This window comes from Triplophysa dalaica, chromosome 22, assembly GCF_015846415.1.
Source record: "Triplophysa dalaica isolate WHDGS20190420 chromosome 22, ASM1584641v1, whole genome shotgun sequence".
Taxonomy (NCBI): domain Eukaryota; kingdom Metazoa; phylum Chordata; class Actinopteri; order Cypriniformes; family Nemacheilidae; genus Triplophysa; species Triplophysa dalaica.
Genome location: NC_079563.1, coordinates 857,130 through 871,246, shown reverse-complemented (window position 1 = coordinate 871,246; position 14,117 = coordinate 857,130). Strand labels below are relative to the sequence as shown.

The window sequence follows — 14,117 nt, the reverse complement described above, 5'->3', positions numbered from 1 at the left end:
ATATATTTGATTTGTTTGAACTTTTTTAGAACTTTTATAGAAATGCTGATTATTGATGTATTATTGTAAATCCCTTCGGATAAAATTATATGCTGCATTAATAAATCTAAATATTTTATATTCTATATTCTATATTGTACTATGTCAACACACTGTTAACAAACTAAATCAGATTTCATGTTAATGGGGAGGTGCCACAGTGTTTCATGCATTCTGAATTCTTTACAATGTTAAACGTGCTGGCTTCTCATGCTTGACATGGTAAATTTGTCAAAAAACAAGTTTGACGAATGATGTAGCTTTTCTGTGCTTGATAAAGTTTTTCTTAAACTTGAAATTCCCTTACAAAACAGCTTTTCTTACTCCTTTTATGGACAATTCTCACAGAAAAGCACATCCACGTGTCAACCCGAGAGAGTGAGATGATAGAGCACGCCCACACGTCAACCCACGAGAGTGAGAGAAGGAGCATGCGCACACGTCAACCAGCTGGATTCAGATAGAGAGAGAGCACTGTGTTTACGAAGCTCAGCTGTGTTTCTTTGTTCACTGCATTTGGGTAAGGAATGTTATATAAACAATGTATAAAATGCTGGATTTGCTGATCGTTTGAAACTTAGAACTTAGAACTGGAGCGGCCCCATCGCTAAAAGGTCATGAATCACATGCGGTAAGTGAAACTGAGTCATTTGTCTGTGTTTTGTTGGCAATCAGTTTGTACGTGCATAAGGTACACCACATGAACTTATTGTGAATCAACAGTTATACAGGCATAATGCTATGATGTATTATGTGCTCGTAGTTCCGCCCCCCCTGCATGCATTCAGGAGGTCGTCTGTTTTTGGATATAATCGTACACATGTCTTTAATAAATGTGATTAAACTAAAGACTCTTTCGAATATACGAAGTATGCAATACTACTCTATAGGCACTCAAGATGAATATGAGGTTGTCAGAAACTTTGTGTGTTACATCCACTGTAAGATTCAAAAGTTTAAATTTCATTAATTTACTTAAAAGAATCGCATGAAAACCTGAACAGTGTTGCAGTGTGGTAAAATATTCTTGCATTTGCAATACATTCTCAGTCTCATTCTAATTACAGTGTTTTATCCTTATTCTTAATCACGATTCTCATGTCAGTAATGTAAACTTGATATATTTTGCATAAGAGTTAAAAGAAATTGTGGGAAAATATGATTGTAAACTAAGATTGTAAGAACCTAATTTCTCTGGAATAATTCAATGTTTGAAAAGTAGATTTATCAGAATTACTGTTTGGACAGAATAAAAATTCATAGTTCTTATCAATGACAATGTTTCTAGTCTTTTAAAAAGGGGTGAGTGCTTTTCTTGGACAGATACCGAGTTGCTCAGCTGCCAAAGCAATAAACACTGATAAACAGTGTTGTGCAACACTTTTCCTATAAATGGAGCCGCAGGTGAGAGAAAAATAAAGCGGTCGACACAGCTGACCATCCACATGCTTGATTATACTATAGGACAATGGGAAAAGGCTACAGACAATATGTAATCTGGTTCCACAAACTTTAGTGGACAATGGGGACAACAAAGTGGAATATACCCCACGGGTTCAACTGTCCTGGTTTCTAACTGCTGAGTAAATGATACCCCTGAGCTCACATTTATCCGACAAGCCTTCCATTACACTGCAAGGAAATCGAAAAGCCGCTAACGTCCTTTCTACTTCCCATTAAGATATAATGTCTAAACACAACACCACTTCACCCTTTGATGATTATGTGCAGATAGCTGTTTTCTTGTATCACTTACAGAACAAGCGACAGGATAAGGATGGATAATTTGTTGTTAACAGTCTTGTGATTGGTATCCTGTATGTAGTTGTGTGGTCCAAAGCCAAACCATTTGGTAGACCTTAGTGTCTCAAATTGACAGCTGATCCAAACACAGAAAAGCTCACAGAAGTACTATAATTCTTGGAATAACATATTTTAACATGAGACAATAGTTATTTCACAATTTCCAATAACTACTTATTTTTCATTATCCCACACAACTTTCATTTTTATGGTTCATGGAATGTGGCAAACGTTGCTCTGTGTTAAGAAAGAGCTTTCTGTTTAAATTTCGTCAATTGAAATGCATGTTTCAGGATATGGGTTTTCCTGAGGTCATATTAACCTCAGGAACAGGATAAGGGTGTTATGTGTGTTTTTCCTCTATTCCAATTCAGTAATGAACAAGTGAGTTGACCTGTCGTGATTCCTGAAAGTGAAGACCACTCTTAATCAATACATCCACATCCTAGAGGCAATTAACTGTCAGTAGTGTCAATTCACTCTTCTCGAGCAATTGTTTCTCGAATAGCAGAGGACAATGTTACATGCAGGACAAAATTGTACGACCTGAATCAGTAATATACAAATATTATATACAACATATGTTTTTCTGTATATTACTTTATTCAGAAGACACGGTTTGTTATAAAAAAATCGATCACTTCTATGTACTAAGAAAGATTTAAATTCCTAGAACTGCAACACTTAAGCCTTATTTGCACAGGATAAGTATTACCTGGGGACATCTGGTAATTTTGCATAATTGCAGAGATTGTCTGTGATCTTAATCCTGTGTGAATTGGCCATGTCTGTAATTTGTAAAGTACAATTTCCCCCACAAATTACATACTTTATTTTGACAAACACAGAGGTCCTGTGATAATACTAGTCCCGTGCGAATCGGCATCTCTGTGATTTGGCCGTGATTGTGAACCGGACAGAACATCACTGCGACAGCGGGTCTCAAATGCTGACAGGTATAGTCATATATCATTAAACACCATACAACAATAGGCTATACAAACTATACGTAAAGCCTTGCCATCACATCCGAGAAATAAGTCAGTAAATTTGAGTAAAATCACAGCCTTCCCTTATCCCATGCCAATGCGGCACATGGTTGTCAAATGTAATTTTGTCAGAGATATAAAAAATAACCAATAAGATTGTGAATAATTGAAATATTTCCATATTTGAATATTTGATTGAAAAATACCAGCCTTGTGTACCATATGCATCAGCCAGCTATACTATACTAGCTATGCAGAGCCAAGACTTTAAAACTGTATGTTCCAATTTTTGTCACAGTAACATCGTAGAAATTATATGAATTAACCACTTTTGGAGAAAGTCCTACACTTTTTTCATAATGTTTTTTTAGTGTAGTTATTAAAGCCTCCAAACAGAATTGGCACTATGCACTGCTGAACTATTACTAGTTTTAAATTAGCAAGATTTGAAGATTTGCATTTAAACAATGACAAACAAGTAAACAATCAAACAAACTGTTTGTTATTTTATATATCAGTATAGTCTCTTCTTGTCTAAATGGATGGGTCTTAACTGAATAAAATGCAGAGAAGACTAAGGTTTAGACCAACTATTCACAGCCAGGCTATGAAACATAAGTATTCCTGTGTTAGTAGACCTAGCCTATTTTTTTCATAACGAGAGGAAATTCTGAATTACATGGATATTGATGCTAGACTGGTGTGCCTTTAAATTGTGCCTCTTGTTGACTTTGAGAATTTGCATATCATTGTATTCCTCTTATTTTATTTTGTATTTTAAGTACAAAGTGGCGAGATTATTAATATATTAAATCGTCCTGTGTCATTTGCAGGGCCCTTTTAGAAGGAAGTACTATTAATTACGATTCCATAACTTGCATAATATCCTTTAGAGAATTGTGTCATTTATCAACACACTCCCATCAGTGTCAGGTGTATCACAATTACATTACATGACTTGTTGGATGACAGCAAGTTCAGTTGCATTTTGCAATGTTTTATTTGCCATGTGCAAATAACATCATGCAGTTTCAAGACTGAGACCTAAATTTGCGTCATTTCTTTTGAAATTACATTTCAGCTTAAATGCATGAGACAATAATATTAATATATGAATATTATTCACCTTATAAAACAGGTGCAGTCTTGCAATCAATGCAAAGGTCACTTGTGCACATTCAGAGCTGCATGAAACATTTGACCACTGCAGTCCTCAATGCACTGACTATATTACTCTTCGTAGACAAAATACAAATAACCAAACTATTATTTTTATAGGACTTCAGGGTCGGCAAAATATCAGTTCTTCACACAGACCACACAGTATAACTCTATCAGTGTATCAAGCATATATTACTAATGACGGAAAAAGAAACAGTTACCTTTCACCAGCGTACAGCATCAAGTGTTTTATCAATTCTCCAGCTGTAGATTATAAAATGAAACAGCTACTAAGCCAAATGAAGCTGTGATACCAAAGCGTCTGTACCTGCGTCAGTGTTTCACACTCAGAGGCACGCACTGCTGCAGCAACTTTGACATTGAGCGTTTTTACGCGCGGCGTCTACTGCCGTCCAGCTTGCGTCTCAGCACGCGCCTGCTGAATAATGAATGACTAGAGCAGCACTGGAGCTGCGTGGAAGTTTCTCTCCCTTTCTAGTGCAACGAGGAACTGATAACAATGAGTTCAGCTCTTTGCTCGGGTTACAGCTCTCCTATTCAATCTGGCCCCCATCCTGCTTTTGTTTCCACTCTACCAAACACAGACGTGGGGGTCAACAGTGAAATGTTGAAAGCCAGAGCTTTTTTGCATTGCACATTCTCTATAACAATTAAGCAAAAATGTCCCGCTGTGGACCCAGTCGAGGAAAAGTAAAAAAACTTCAAGGCATCTGAAGAATGTCTTCATGCATGTCTGGATAATCAAACATACCACCTCAGCGATATAATAAGGACATGCTTTTTTTTCATATAGTGTCTCCACTATATTTAAAAAATTGTTAAAGCATAGGTAGTACTTCCTGATAGCACGTCAATTGGTCATTGAAAACATCTCACAACACCTGTCTGTTTAGTTTCATAAAGAACTCCAACAAATCATTTTAGCAGTGGAATTCTAATTATGCCAGATAAATGAGGTAGGAAACAACATTGGATACATTGGACAGATGTCGTATGAAGAGCATGCTGAGGAACATACAAACGACTTATTCACAAATGTATTTTTGCAGTCTTGAATCAATAAATGCCTTCTGGTTCACATTATGCATTAATAGTAATTAGTTTCTACATCAACACCAAGGCTGGGGGCAAAGTGAAGGAGGACAGAGTCCAGGGAGTGAATTCAAGGTGTAACATAGAGTTTCACTTCTAAATGTAAAGAATCTTCATCTTTTATAGTCATAATAGCCTCCAAACGCAATCCAATTTTCATGAACTGTACAAAATAAAGAAGGACTTAAGCAACATAAAATATGTCCCCAAAGAGAGTAAATCTGGGCCAATTCCAGCAATGGTAAACACTGATTTGCCAATAAATTAAAGTTTTTTGTTTCTCAACTAAATAGATGTTCTTTACGGTTTCAGGTCTAGGGATAGGAAGAGACTATAATAAGGTTAAAAGTGTGAAATAAAAAGGTTGTTACAGATGACAGATGATTGTGATCCCTGTTGACCTACCAGAGCGTCCGAATATCGTGAAGTTGCTGTAGGATACAGTCCATTCTCTGTGGTCAGCAATACCGAACGAGCCTTCTCACCACCTGCAACAGAACGTCACAAACTAAATAGCCATCATATAAAAATGCAGCACATTTATTTAGGCAAACCAGGTGGAAACATGTCAAGATAACATAGGACCACATTTGTCCTATATGATTGCCTGGATGACATACTGTAGTAGCCTACATGTACATCACATAAAGGTCTGTGGGTAGTCAACATCTGCAAAAGTATTTTTTCCAACAAATAAAACCATATGTCGTAACAAGGTCCACATAAAATGTTCACTCTCACTTTTAGCAGTTTTGAAGTTAAGTTTTTTAATTTAAATCAAATACAGTATAACTAGATGTTAAACAAATATTTTTTAATGTTTATTTTTTAAATTACTTTTTTTTACAACAACAGCTGTTCCTAAATGTTTATAGAGGATAAAACTGGTCACATAATCTTTTGAAAAATCTTAACAGCATTTGTATGGTACTGTCTCTATCAGATTGTTAATGACAAATAACTTATTAAGACCGTGTGTAAAAGAAGCAAACAGAGGCTAGTCAGGATAAGATATAGATGTATCCAGGGACAACTGTGCTTGTGTTTTCAAATGAAGACTAAAAGTCAAAGGTCAAGATAATGGGGTGCATATATCTTAACTATCTATGCTTTCTTTGGCTCTTACTCTCACACATTGACATAGATGCTTAGTTTCATCAATCATGTAGTCCTCATTCAAACTTGTTGATATTTGACTCAAAATTAAATGTGAGCCTTTTTATTTATTTTGCCAGGACAAATAGAAAATGTTCAGGCTAAATGTTACTTTAGATTCTCCATTATTTGTTTTGATTTTTTTTTACAAATAAGGCGATAATTAAAGGAAAGTTTGGCTTATTTCACAAATCTGTCGCCAAAATATGAAGTTATGTTAAGTAGGTAGACTTACACAAGCACGTACGCAGCCAAACACTCATGCACACACACACACACAACCATACCGTATTTATTATTTTTACAGTAGGGCAAAAATGTTTTCTAAAGTACTCAAGAATTTTTGGGAGAATCAGTCTAAATAGTTATGTCTGTTAATGGAGCGACTGTGATAAACAGCAGTGAATTGAATTAGAGAGTTTTAGTCAGCATGTTCTCTGTCTGGTTTCTAGTATGTTCTCTCATTGCTGTTTGTAAACAGGTCAGTGGATGGTCGTAGAGTTTGGAGCAGGCAGATATGTCGATAAGAACCCCATTGCTTTTATGTTCAGGAGACAAAGTCATTTGTTTCAAACATAGTAAAGATGCAATTGAGAAAATTGCAAACATTTTACGTTAGTGGCTCTGTGCTCTATAACTAGTAGGTGACAGAATCATTTTAGATTTTTTGTACGCTGTAGGAAGCTTTCTTTCTAAATTCAGCAGAGACCAGAATATAACTTGGTTGTAAATAGAATCAATGAACTGAAGAGAAAACACTACAAACATGTCAAAGTATAAAAGTGCATGTCAAATATGAAATAGTATATAATATATAATAGCCCTAACTGGCCTATCAAAAGTTATCACAGTTTACCTCTTCCAATCTTATCAGAGACTAAGGATTGAATATAAATGTTTCAGTGTTATTAAAACAGTTTAAAATCTCCACCAAGATAAAGCCAGGCAAAAGTTTATATTTTGGATAATTTGAATAAATGCTAACTAAATTTAAATATGCAGCAAATATTTCTAGACAGAAACTGAAATCTAAGAATAATTCCTGTGTAGTTGTATGAAAAGATGGTACTCTACTACATAAAGTGGATACTATCAAATATTTTTGATTGTGGCTTGATTCTGAACTTTCCTTTAAATCTAACATTGACTATATTTTACTTAAGGTTAATCTTGGTATTAGTGCTTTATATCGATCCCAATTGATTGTTTTTCATGTAGTGTTCATAAAAAATCTTGTTTCTCAAATTATATTGCCTGTTGACTATTGTGATGTTGTTTATCAATCTGCATCAAAATCTGAATTTACTTTACTTACTACAGTATACAATACTTGCAGTTTTGTTTTGGGATGTCATTTTTCTACTCATCACTGTATAATGTATGATACACTCCAATGAAAATATTTGCAGACATGGCAACAAATTTGTTGGGTTCATTTTATTTTTAATTAACCCTGATTATTTACAACAATATTTGGTACCTTATTCTTCAAATCATGAAGTTAGACATTCTGTTCAGATTTACTTTTTGTTGCCTAGTGTTAAGTAAATAATGGGTAAAAGAGCTTAAATGTTGAAAGCTCCAATGGATTGGAATTACCTGCTGAAATGAGGTCTGTTGCATCATTTAGAATGTTTAAACAAATATTTTATCAGTACATTTTGTATTGGATTGTACATGTTATTATTGAATCTGTCATTGCTCTAATTCGGTCTGTTTGATGTTTATTTACAACTGAATCCTATATTTGATATTATGGGTTTTTACAATTATTTTTGTTTGTTTGTTTGTTTCGTTTTAGAAGTTTGTGTATTATGTATTGTGGCCCCCCTCGAAAACGAGATGTTTCATCTCAAGGGGTTTATCCCAATAAATAAATAAATTAACTAGTCTTGTATGTGCTTGACGTGAGTTATGCTTTTATGAGGTGTGTAAGTGGATATGTACCAAGTTGCAGCAACTGAAAAGTTGAATTGACCAGTTTGACCAAAGACAATTTAACCAATTACTTATGACGTTCTCTTTGTAAAACCCCATTCGCTCAATTCATGTAAGATTTTATCAAGCAAAAGTTCTACAATAACCACTGGCTTTGCAGAAAGATTAGTTCCAGAAGTATTGTTTCCTTACATTATCTTTACAGGGGGAAAAAATCTGTCAAGAATTCACGATTAAATTTTCTCAAAAATTAAACACCATAATCTTAACGTGATAATGTGATTAATATATTTGGCAGGTAGAAGGGACCAGAGAGAATGGTCTAACTACAACTTCACAACTTTTCTATATATATAAAAAGATATATGTGTGCATAACAACTAAATAAATGGATCTGGGATGATACGAGGGTCAAATTTGTTCCTTTAATTGGCACTGATGTGTTTTCCTAACTCAGTTACAACATGACTCTTACAAACCTGCATTAATCTCAGAAATCCTCATTGGTGTCAGCCTTTAGTTGTGAGCCAGGAAAGCCAGATTTGGTGAGGGTTAAACTTGCTGTTCATGCAGTCTGTGAAGTGTGGTAGACAATGTCAGCATATCTCATTAATGTCTGGATAGAGTAGCTTGTGACACAGGCAGAACAGACCTGTTGGAGTTAGTGCTGCCCAGAAATGTGAGGGATGACAGAATGCATAGAGAAAATGCTAGTAGAAATGTCCTGATGGAAAATTTGTTAGAGAAAGAACCATAGCATAGACACAGGAGGGTAGACATCTTGGAAAAAATGCTGTTTATTGGACTAATGATAACATACAAAGAAATAAAAATAAAGGTTTTTAAGCCAATGTTACAGCATTGCTGATGGCAGTCCATACTGGAGAGAGTGTGTGAGATAGAAGATGATACACAGAAAGAGAATGTTATAATCGTTTAAAAAGGTAAGCAATGGGAACAATTAAAAAGTACACCTCAAGATTACAAAAATACAGCAGAATCTCAATTATAAAGCAGCAGTATTTTCATGGCAGATGAGAATCCCCAAGTAAGGTTGAAAACTGAATCAGCAGTTTGGCAGTCAAAGGCTGAAATTCCATTATAACACGATAGCAATAATCAGTTGTTTAAGTTATTTGTATGTTAAAGTCATGTGTAGCTACTGTATCAATGCATTTTATGTACAGCGCATTCGTATTCATTTGACTAACTGCATTGTGTAAAAAGTCAGATTGTCCGATTATTTTAAAGAATCAGTGAAACTAAAATCTGAATACTGTGGCAAATCCTGTATATTCAGGTATAGCTAAAAAAACTATATTTAAATATTTAAAACTTATCCCCTCCCCATCCTGCTCCATCTTCCTGTGTTGTTTTGGCAACATTTTCTATCTTGCAAAACCAGCTCATGGGAGATACATGTATTTTCTATCAAATATCTGAATGAGCTGAAAGAATGCACACAATAAAACAATTTCAAAAAGGCTAAAGTTATCTATAACATTTTGTAACAAGAAGGTTTTGCTAGCTTTGACAAACTTATTATCTCAACAAACTGCCATTTATATATATATATATATATAATTTTAGGGAAGTATATAGATTTATATCGTTTTGACTAGTCCACATTTCCCTTTAACTTAAATGCGCCGAATTAATATTATGCAAAGAAAGTTTTTTTCTTAAAATGTAAGAGGTCTGTTATTCCTTTAGGTTTTGTAAACTTTTGTTTACTTTTCCCGTCTGAAAATCATACTTTATGCAAACATTATATAATATGGCACTTAATCAAGTTCCCCTATACTCTTTAACAAGACTGACATACACAGAAAGGCAGCTTGTATTAATGAAGAAAAAAAACTTAAAAATAAGATATTTCCACATAAGAGACCACACTAAGAAGTCTGCATGGTATTTAATGGTAAATATGCAAAAATGTGCATCTACTAAAATTGCTTTATGGTTTTAACTTCTATACAAAAATGTGGATTACACTACTCCTGAGTGTCATATATATACATTCATTATCTACATTGATATATATTTAATTATGCAACAGTAATCTTTCTGACTTCTTCCTAGATTACGATTGTGCACTTCTCATGTACAGTAGTTTGATATGTTATCATAGTGTTTCCACAGGTACTTATCCCAGCTCAAAGGAGATAAATAACCAGAAATCTTTTTAGTGTAGACAGACATTAATATATAATTCATGTGCAGGTATAAGGTATAAGGTAGACTTAAAGACTGTGGCTTTATGGCACGATTAAAGAAATGCTTTGTATGAACATCCCTCCCAGGCTCAACCAATGAAGTGGTGGCTGGTATTTTTTGTTGATCAATAGTAGACAGCAGGTCACATTAATAGACTCATATGCCAATTCACTTTTCACATAAATGGCAAATATATTCTGATGTTTTTAGCACCTTATTTACTTGAAACTAAACCCTGTCTGTATCATAGCAAGGTTTTTTATTCTTTTTTTAAATGTATTTGCACAAATGGCAGTTTCTACCTGCTAACCAACAGATTCACAATGGTTTGCTTTGTGTGCTGAACGTCGGATAAATTCAGCTGGTCTGATGGCAGTCTAATCTTGTATGTACATCGCTTTGTAAATAAGCTAAAAATGACCTTACCTGTTTTGTCTTTTTTGTTGGTAAAAACATTATAAATGCCAAGAAAAGTAGCATACATTAGAATAAAGAGGCACAGAAATGTCTCTCAATATGCTGAGTTTGTGTAACTTTGTTTTCATTCTTGATGGGAAGGAGACATTTGGTTTTGCAAATCAAGGAATCGTGGACAGTTAAAGGGATAGTTCTGTCATCATTTACTTACATTCGAGATGTTCCATATCTGTATATATGTTTTTGTTCTGTTGAACACTGAGAAAGATATTTGGAAGAATGCTTATAACCAAACAGTTCTTTGAGCTCATTGACTACCATAGTAGGAAAAACTACTTTATTTATTATTTGTTTGTTCTGTATGTAAGACAGCAAACAGCTCTGGTGCACTTTTGACTATCATTCAGATTTGTCGTAGTCAATGGGGTCTAAGAACTGTTTGGTTACAATTCATCCAAATATATTCTCTGTGTTTAACCAAACAAATAAAGGTATACATATTTGGAACAACTAGAGAGCGAGCAACAGATTTTTCATTCTTGGGTGAGCTATCCCTTTAATGCTTGTGGTAATGAATGAGATATCTGAAATATTAAATAAAGCTACTGGAAAACATAATAAAGGCAAAACATCCTTTAGTTTGGATCTATTCGGATATTCAATTAAATTGTATGATTTTTGAAATATTAAAAACCTATGCTAAAAAATGAAATGAAGCACTATAAAAATATCTACCCATTATTACATGTAGGTTTAAGATTGCCTCTATTTCTTTTTTTGTTCAGGGTTTTTTGTTCAGGCTTCCCTAAGAGGTACAAGCAATGCCAAAGTCATGGGTTTAAGTCCTAGCTAGCACAAAACAGAAAAAATACCTCGAAACTGCTGAAATCACAAATGTAAATTAAAGGATTCCAATTTAAATGATAATTTAGATAGTAAATTGTAATTGTTTGGGGTACAAAGTTTGTATCGCATATGTTATTCTATCGACCAGTTCCTTCTTCTTCTAAAACAATTCTATTTCGTAAACGCTTTCAGCAAGAGAACCAGATAATCTGTGAAAAACAGGCCAAGAAAAAAGTAAGAGGTATTTCTCTCACGTCACAGAGAAGAAGGTGCTGTTAGTAAAAGGTTGAGGATTGTTTTTAGGAAGGGCAGAACCTTGGTAAATGGGCTCCAGGAAAGAGAAGTTGTGGGACAAAGGTCACATGATAGTACAGCACTGGCAGCGTTTTTTCTTTTCAATACCTGTAGATGGCAGTTCCTTGGTCGAGCTTTCATCTTTGCCCTCTGAGGACAGTTCAGTGGTATCAGACAGAGGCCGGCCTGACACAAGGTCTGCAGCATTGCCATCAATGGTGGAGATATCAGTAACGGTCTTCTCGCGAAGAGATTTCTCATCATCTTCATCGATAAGGACAATCTCGGCCTTGATGGTGCCATCAAAACCAAGCAGCTTCTTGGTTTCCTCCTCATTTTCTACACTATGGTAACCCATAAAGATCATGGTCACTGGTTTGTCGACTGAGGCCTGTGGAATCTCCCTCACCTCGCTGTCGTAGCCTTGTTGGACTTTGCCAGAGATTTGCTTCTTTTCTTGCTCAACCTCTTTGGTACTCAATTGCGGTTGTATTAAATGTGGTTCAGCTGGTGTTACAGTAACCCAGGTGCCATCACTTCGTTGCTGGGACTGGCCTACTTGCTGCATTAATTCATCCACTTCACTGGAGCTCCAGGGGTGCATGCCATTCTCCATCGTAGCTGCTCCACCAGAACGCACCTCATAGATAACTTTGCGACCGTCATCGTACACCTTGATGCCTCGCTGATGGGCTTCCTGTGGACTGACTGCTGAGGCGGAGAGAATCTTGGTGGCACCGGTCTTCTGATCCTTTTCGACGTTAATCTCCATGGCGTATAATGCTTGGGGAAAAGTGCAAATGATTGTGGGTTAATATCTACACAGTATGTATCATGCATTGCTGAAATGTGGCATGCTTGATATTAATGACAGTTTTTCAGTGATGTCCATGCAGTACTCCATAAATGTAATACATTGCAATATACTGGCATTAAAATCAGAACCAAAAACAAATTCAACCTACCCTTGGCACTGTTATTATGCTGCTGCCAGTAACCGCAGTTTGACGTAAGCTTAGTCGACGAGACATTGCTGATTTTAGAAAGCACTCTTTTCTTCGTTTTATGGAAATTCAGTAATTATAGTAGTGAATTACAAAGTGCAATCATTGTGATTATTTATAACAGCTTCCATTAAATAAAAACTGCTTGGCACAATACAAAGCATCTAAAGTTGTTTCGGATACAGCCACCTTTATGTAAACCAGTGGTTCTTTCTTTCCAAAATTTCTGCAAAAACCTACATTTAATGTATTTCATATGATCTTGCATAGTTTGTTAATAGTATTCCATGATGCCAATCGCTTAATTTGGTGTCTAGTGACAAAACATTTGCATCCAAATTAAATTCTCGGTCATAACCCACCAGCTAAGAACCACTGATTATAACCATAGATGAAAAAAATGAAGTACTTGAATAGAGAATGTAATTCTAGCAACAACACCCATTTTTTCACTGCAACCTTTTTATACATACTATTATACAATTTTTTTTCTTTTAAACTATAGAGTGATACATGAACTAGAATTGTACTTTAGATAATAAACGTTCAGTGCAGTGATCTTTTCACTCATTTTAGTCCCATCACAGGCTTTTTATAAGCTAATTATTTTGAACAGTGCATGGGCAGCTGCTTAATAAAGGCAGGACCCCCCACCAAATCCTTTGAAAATGTATTTGAAACTGATGCCCAGATGAACTGATGTGTACAAAGCGCCAGATCTATCATGTCCATGATCTGTTAAATTGAACTCCACCATCTGTAATCTAGTTTACCATGCCTCCTTTTGGCCTTGACCCAAACTTGTAACCATCCCAGCCCCTCCCACGTGCCCAACAAGCACCTACCAGATTTTCTTGGGTGTTGTTTATCCCCTGAAGCAGAGACTGGAGTTTGGGAGTTCAATTCTGGAAAGTCCGGGATCTGGGAGCAGTTGTAATTCACCGCATCTGTCCAGTGAAAAGCAGAAGAGAAACTAAAACTGAATTCCTGCATTCACAAGCCCACCGTGTTACTCCCTGTTACTCCCTCCCCTTTCATTCTCCCTCACTAAACTGAGTTTGGTTTACTGTGAAGCAGCTCATTGCTTAGACAGCAAAAGCACCGTAAGTGAATTAGAGCAAAACAATGGTGGCGCTGGGTT

General features: G+C 35.5%; 1 protein-coding gene across 5 annotated transcripts in view; it reads right to left on the bottom strand.

Annotated features, from left to right (window-relative positions):
• Nucleotides 1-14,117, bottom strand: part of LOC130411914 (A-kinase anchor protein 2) — a 72,610-nt gene that overhangs the window by 27,463 nt on the left and 31,030 nt on the right. For 4 of the 5 annotated variants that reach the window (XM_056736919.1, XM_056736918.1, XM_056736921.1 and 1 more), the window contains 3 exons: nucleotides 13,822-13,923; nucleotides 12,081-12,755; nucleotides 5,511-5,593 (listed from right to left, as the gene is read on the bottom strand). In XM_056736919.1, the coding sequence (XP_056592897.1) occupies nucleotides 5,511-5,593; nucleotides 12,081-12,755; nucleotides 13,822-13,923 (860 nt within the window). The remainder of the gene's footprint in view (nucleotides 1-5,510; nucleotides 5,594-12,080; nucleotides 12,756-13,821; nucleotides 13,924-14,117) is intronic. The other variant, XM_056736923.1, reaches the window with a different exon arrangement.